Source organism: Cariama cristata, unplaced genomic scaffold, assembly GCF_000690535.1.
Source record: "Cariama cristata isolate BGI_N322 unplaced genomic scaffold, ASM69053v1 scaffold8858, whole genome shotgun sequence".
Classification (NCBI taxonomy): Eukaryota; Metazoa; Chordata; class Aves; order Cariamiformes; family Cariamidae; genus Cariama; species Cariama cristata.
This window is the reverse complement of record NW_009631631.1, coordinates 6,568-13,751: the sequence shown is the minus strand read 5'-3', so window position 1 is coordinate 13,751 and position 7,184 is coordinate 6,568. Positions and strand designations below refer to the sequence as shown.

The 7,184-nt window shown below is 39.7% G+C and overlaps 1 protein-coding gene across 1 annotated transcript in view; it reads left to right on the top strand.

Annotated features, from left to right (window-relative positions):
- The window catches only part of ASMTL (acetylserotonin O-methyltransferase-like), a gene marked incomplete at its 5' end in the record, with an annotated part of 22,144 nt that extends 15,516 nt beyond the window's left edge, over positions 1-6,628 (top strand). Inside the window, 5 exons of the mRNA XM_009706032.1 lie at positions 854-1,038; positions 2,719-2,848; positions 3,967-4,110; positions 4,687-4,809; positions 6,411-6,628. Coding sequence (XP_009704334.1) covers positions 854-1,038; positions 2,719-2,848; positions 3,967-4,110; positions 4,687-4,809; positions 6,411-6,628 — 800 coding nt within the window. The remainder of the gene's footprint in view (positions 1-853; positions 1,039-2,718; positions 2,849-3,966; positions 4,111-4,686; positions 4,810-6,410) is intronic.
- Between the last annotated feature and the right edge of the window lie 556 nt (positions 6,629-7,184).

The following is a 7,184-nucleotide window of genomic DNA, read 5'->3' as shown; positions in this document are numbered from 1 at the left end:
ACAGTCTGCCCAGGGAAGTGGTGGAGTCACCATCCCTGGAGGTATTTAAAAGACATGTAGATGTGGTGCTTAGGGACATGGTTTAATTGGTAGTGTTAGGTTAATGATCTTAAGGGTCTTTGCCAACCTAAATGAATCTGTGATTCTGTCTAAAGTAACTCCTTGCTGCAGCAATGCGGAGTCACAGTCTTCAGCGGAGAATCAGGGTTTTAACAAGGAGAGCTCTGGAATGTGTTCCTCTTCATGGACAACAGCTTAAATTTTAGTACCCCTAATGGGAACAGTGCTTGAAGTTATATGTAGGTGAGGAAGTCAGTATTAGGATTAACTCTTTCAAGTCGCACTATGTAGTTACTAGTTTCCATACGTGTCATTTACATAATAAGACTTGAAATGGTCAAGTGCCAAGAAAAGGAAATAAAGGAGCCTTTCAACTCCGTTAGAGGGCAAGACCAAGGAAAAAGCCCTAAACGCAAAACATATTGTAGAAAGCTTGAATTTAAGGGAAGGAGAAGCCATAATCTAAAGAAAAATATAGTCAAGAATGAGGAACTTTTGATACTCTCACTTGAATATTAGGTGTCTAACTGAGGGACTCTGGTTTAAAAAAAGAATAAAAAATTTAGTGCCTATCTTTATCTTCCAGCATCTAAATTCTTTTTATAAACAAAGAACTTGGTCCTTTAAGAATGAGAAGACTTTTAAAATTATTTCCTAGAAATCTTTGCACAAAAAATATGATCAGGATTTGCTAGCTATTTAATAGCTATGCTGGAAAACATGCCTTCAGATTTTCAATGACAGTTGTAAAGTACTGAAACAAAGCTGGTTACAATTGTTTTCTTCCTATAAGGTTACAGTAATACAGATTCAGCAAATTCCTACCTGACCTCAGATGGTGAATACTCACTTCATGGCTGTATTATTCACTCTAATGACCACCTTTGGCCTCTCTTCACACACTTGGAGTCTGCTGTCAAAGAAGGCAGTAGGCAGAACCATCGAGCCTTTGGAGAGAAAGCAGAGGATTTATTTAAGGTAATATAAACTCTTATTAGTATCAAAACTAGGTGTGAGGAGCCCAGAACTGATGTAGGCGCAGATGGAGACTCTGCTGTCTAAGAATGTTGGTCAGTCTCAGAAGTGGTAGAAACCCAGTGCAACTCACTTGTCCCAGACTTCTGTTCCCTTCAACTTTAGGTTCTAAAGTGCTGGAGCAATCACAGAACATACTGGGAAATTTGAGTGCTGATGAAAATTCTCTGCCTAAAGTGTTGCCCATCCAGCTAACACACTCTCTGGGCGGGCCTGTTTAATTTACATTTATGTGTCCTTTTTAAACACCAGATAGTACTGTATCACATATGCACCCCTTCCATATCGGATGTCAATCACTTGGTACTGATGCGCATCCAGTTCAATCCTTGCTGACTGTGTAATCAAAACTATTTTCAAAGTTGCTTTGTGTTGATGCAGTGGAGAAGGGATCTAACCTGTTTTATGAAGGTTTGTAGTTTTGTATAAGCTTCAAGCTGGTATATATTGCTGATAAGAGTTGTAATCCTTTCTTCCATCTCTTTCCATCTCTGTAGCATTCCTTTTGCAATGCTAGCCCAGGTGGATGTGTTCAGACTAGAGAATCACTTAGGGTTATAACTAGCTGAACTTGTCAATTACCCACCTGACAAGGCAGGTTGAGGGGCATAAATATTTGTGCCTGTTTAAGGAGAGGGCTAGTAAAGTAAGCAGGAGAATATGTCAGGTCTTCATCTCTGACAGCAGTGCTGGCTTAAAGTGTACTTTAGACTACATCCTGAGGTTCTTAATTTGTATTTAACTTCTAGATGCTAATAAAGCCAGTTTCCTAAAGGAGATGTCAATATCCATCATACACAGTTGATGGAAGGAAATAAGGGCTTTTGGAGACTTAAGAAGGTCCTGTTAGCCTAATATTAGTACCTAGATTACTGGTGGGCAGAAGGTCCTTTAGGAATCTTTCAAAATTTTTATGAAAGTGAGACATAGAGATTCATGCTTATATATCATTTCAAAGGTAAAGGCATGAGGTTCTGGTACTGAATGCCTGCTTCTCCCCTAATCAAAAAAGCCACTATGAGCTTTACTGTTTCTAGTTTAAGTTATGGTCCAATCATCTAGTTATTTTCCCATAATGGGAGAATAAATATCAGAATTAAATGAAAGCAATTTGTGAGTATATCAAGAAGGAGGAACACTTTAGGAGACTGAAAGAAAAAACTCAAGTCTGCCCTTTCAAGAAATTTAGTCTGGAGATGGCCTGCAGTGGAGCAAATGTGTTAGTAAAAGTATATCAAAGGCACAGTATTTCTTTAAAAAGCACTTTTCAGATTATCCCTTCTTCCTGCTATGCTGCCCAAGCTTCCATAGGCAGAAGTGTTGAATTTAACAGCCTTTGGGACATCACCAAGACCAAGTTCAAACCAGACAAGTGTATGTCTTTCGAGATGCACTGCAGAAGATATCTGTGTGATCAGAATTCTTGAGAGGATGCAAAAATCTGCTTATCACTACAGTGAAATAGCAAAGGACTTGGATGAGCAACAGCTAATGGCACTTTTAACTGATCTTTTAATTTTAGAATTCTAATGTTAATGGTGTGTACCTACTGCCTTGGTTGTATGTAGTTTTAGTTAAGAAATGAAAATAAACTTCAATTACTGTGCTTTTTTCCCTTTTTAGGACTATAATCACAGCCAGGAGGTGAAGCAGTGTTTTATGGCTGCCATGCACAGCATTGCCCACCTGACAGCAAGGGATGTGGCTACAGCATTTGATCTTTCACGGTTTAAATCTGCTTGCGATTTAGGAGGTATTGCCTGTAATTGAACTTGTATACAAATTAGAGGGAAAAGCTTGGTTTCATTTCTGTATTTTATTACTTAGAACATACATATATTTTTTTACTAAAAATGCTGTAATATTATCTACTGTTATTTTTCTGGTATTGTAATGTCAGAATAAAAGGACTGAGTGCAATTAACTGAAAGCAGAGTTACATAAGTGGTATTTGAGTTGTTAGAAATAAAGGAGTGTTTGTCACAATTGTTACATACTGACACAGCTCAACACAGACAACAAGATGGTTTGTAGCTCAGCTGACAGAATACTGGGCTGGGAGCTCCATTTTCTGCTGTGCTGTTGCTGTCCTTTGGCACGTCCAAGATCTTCAAAAGTAACGAAGGATTTATTTCTGAATTCTTTTATATTGGGATGTCAAACTTTAAACATTGCACTGCTAGAACAAAAAGTTTTGATTCTTTTAGAATTGGTTTGTTTTGTGTGGTGTTTTAATTATTATCTAAGATGACCACCAAAATGTTGAAGACCAATGATACACCTGAAGAAACTCTTGTTAGTGTCCTTTTTTGCCCTGTGCTTGGAGTTGCACAGAGGGAGTGTGATGACATAGGCAAAGATCCACTGAAGAAAGAACACTTTGCTTAGTGCTTGGGGAGGTGGACAGCACGTCAGAGGAATTAACACAATACTTAGTGCAACCTTTGCCAGTTGGGCAGAATCCAAGGCTTTACCATCTCTATCCCTCACCGTGCTGGAGAGTATTTATCAAACTTCATATATCAGTGCTTTGTAAATGGTAGATTGTTCTAGTGTTCTTCATCCACAAATTACAAGTCCTTGCCCTTTCATTAATGTTCTTCTACCCCAAAAAAAACCCTGAGGTACTGGTATCAAAGGTCATATTAGCAATTCTATGACAGTAAGGAGTCATGCCTGCATTCCCCAAGCTTTAAAGCATTGCTCTATCCACTAGGAAGTGCTATTGCCCATGTTAACTGTGGAGCTGACTGTCTACCTCCAATTCTGATTTGATGTCTCTATTTTAATGTTATATACAACCTTGTCTTTAAAAATGTCTGCAAATGCTGGGAGAAGAGACTTGATTTGACTTTTTTAAACTTTGAACAGGTTGTACTGGAGCTCTGGCTCATGAATTAGTACAAATATACCCAGATCTCAAGGTCACAGTATTTGACCTTCCAGAAGTCATTGCAAACACCTCTTGCTTTCAGCCTTCAGGACAACACATAGGTCCAGTGACATTTGTATCAGGTAAATGTAACACATGATCTTTTCTCTTATTTCTCTTGTCTTGGAGCACAGAACAGGCTCTTTTGCTGCAGAAAATAGTGTGCTACCGTGCTTCAACCCAAAACGTGTATTAGTCCAAGGCAATGCAGATGCACCCATGCCCGTGCTAAATGGGGACATTGTATTTCTCAGGTCTGGGGGAATAAAAACAAACTGGCTGTATCTGGAGAATGTGGATAAATAAGGAAGTATGACTTAGTCATTTTTGAATACCACTGTGAGAAGAGGTTGCATGTTGTTGTCTCAGGCTTTTCTAGGCAAAATCAACATAATGACTACGAAAGACTTCGATGTCTCCTTCCTTGTTTTAGGCTTTCTCTCCATTTTTATATATTACAGAATTCTTACCTGTGATGTGCTCTTCTCTTTAATTATGCTTTCCTTATCTGCAAATCAGTACATACCTATACCTGTTCATTCCTGTTTCTTTCTTTACCTCTACTGAAGCTCGTAGTTCCTCTGCAATCCTTTAATTTCATTTTGTAGGAATGTATTCTGTGGTTTCTGTAGAAATGTACTAACTCTGCTTTCCAACAGGTGACTTCTTCAAGGATAATCTTCCAGAAGCAGATCTTTACATCCTTTCACGTGTTCTTCATGACTGGCCTGATGGAAAGGTACATGTGCTGTTAAGCAAGATATCAGCTGTTTGCAAACCAGGTATGTTTTTTCATCTTGTGGGCTTAAAGGTGCGTGTTAATACATAAACACAATGAGTAATCGTAAGAAGTTCATATGAAAAAAAGCATATTTTTCTGTCTAATCATAGTAGCCTTTGCTTGAACATCTATGCTTGCATTATGGTAATACCTACTAAGAAAAAAAGGAAGCAAAGCTGCTAATAAAACTACATAAAATGAGCCCTGACTATAGTTGCAGGCTTCACATACAACTATGTCATCTCCCCTATCTCTGCCATGCCCAGTCTTTTTTACTAAGCCCTGTATCGTCACATAACTAAGCAAGTGCTTATCTCTATACATACAAGTAGTCTAACTGAAATTCCTTTAGGTTAATCAAGAAACAGCAGTTTGTTGTGCTATCATTTTGATATCTCAGTGGTGCCCAGAATATGGTAAACTGAAGATCAGCACTACTTTATGCTGAGATTTCTTGAGAAAGTTGTAGCCTTTTCTGCTTTCTGCTACATTTGAGTCATAGAATATCTTGAGTTGGAAGGGACCCATAAGGATCATGAAGTCCAACTCCCTGCTCCTCACAGGACTACCTGAAACTAAGCCATATGACTAAGAGCATTGTCCAGATGCTCCTTGAACTCTGACAGGCTTGGTGCTGTGACCACTTCCCTGGGAAGCCTGTTCCAGTGACCGTCCACCCTCTGAGCGAAGGGCCTGTTTTTAATGTCCAATCTGAACTTCTCCTGACCCAGCTTCATTCCATTTCCTCGTGTCCTATCGCTGGTCACCAGAGAGATCAGCACCTCCACCTCCGCTGCCTTCCTTGAAGGTGTAGATGGCGATGAGGGCACCCCTCAGCCTTCTCTTCTCCAGGCTGAACAAACCAAGTGACCTCAGCCACTCCTCAGAAGTCTTGCCCTCAAGGCCTTTCACCATCGTGGTAACGCTCCTCTGGACACCCTCTAACAGGACACCCTCTAACCCTATCCTTCTGATATCAAGGCACCCAAAACTGCACGCAGTACTTGAGGGGGGGCCACACCAATGCAGTGCAGAGTGGGACAATTGCTTCCCTCGACTGGCTGGCTGTGCTGTGCTTGATGCACCCCAGGACACGGTTGGCGCTTTTGGCTGCCAGGGCACTTTTGACTCGCATTTGGACAGTATTAAAGATCAAAGGAGAAGACAAAAAGCAGAAAAGCCTGACTGCTAAGATCAACTGATTCATTAATCCAACAGGCTTAATTGTAGCTATGAAGTTTGTTTCATAGGAGAGCATTCAAAATTAGATCTAGGCCATAAAGCGTAATTGTGAGTGACTATCTTAATCTTCTTATGCAAAGACTGGGGTATGACATGCTTACAAGAGTTGCATGATTATAAAGGAAACAAGACTGAGTTTAAGAGCATAGTCAGGAAGTGATCTGAACTCCCTCTTCCTTTTAACAATTAAATGGTTGCTTCCAGGAAGAGATTACTGAAAGTAAAGTTCTGTCACTGATTTCTGCTGAAGACCATTAAAACACTGGTCTGAGGGACCTCTATAACTGTCTGTGAACAAAACATTAAACCTGAAGCTAGAAGTACTTTACTGAACCACTTTTGGTTGTTTTGGAAATGCAGGAAGTGCCTTGCTAGTGGCAGAAATTGTGCTTGATGAACAGAAGACGCACCCTCCTAGAGCTGTACTACAGTCCCTCAGTATGACTGAAGGCAAGCAGAGAAGTGGCTCAGAATATACACAGCTACTGGAGAAATACGGATTCACAAATGTACAAATTAAGATCACAGGAAACTTATTAGATGCTGTTTTGTGCTTCAAGAAGAATCTGTCACTGTAGTGTATCCAGAAGCAAACTGGGATGCTGAGTTCTTACAACACTTGTGCAATATACCCATCATCAACCAGCACATACTGTCAGTTTAGGATCATTTTGACCCTTAATCTGAAGCATAGTTGTTACAGGCCTTGAATAAAAGTTGGACTGCAGCTTCTGCAGCAGAGAGTCTTACGCATTTAAAAAGCGTCTTGGGCAGGCCAAAACTCCTATGTATTAAACACCTTCATGTCCAGTTCTTTTGGCTAATTTGCAGACCATATTAAGCCTAGACTGGACAAAGCTGTAAGGCATGGCAAGTTAAAACTACAAGCATTTATGAGCCACATTAATACCTTAGTTTTCTTGGACCTTAAAATTAAAGAGAGTCTCCCTCTGCAGTGTATTCAGTGGTTACTGCTCATTTTTTATCAGAAATGAAAAAATAAAAATTAATGCTGTACCATCTGTCTGAATTTGGAGATGCTAGTCCTCTTTTTCACTCTTCTGTGGGGATTTACTCAAAAACATCTCAAGGATACCTGTTGTTTGTTTTTTTTTCAAGCACTTTTTCTGCAGG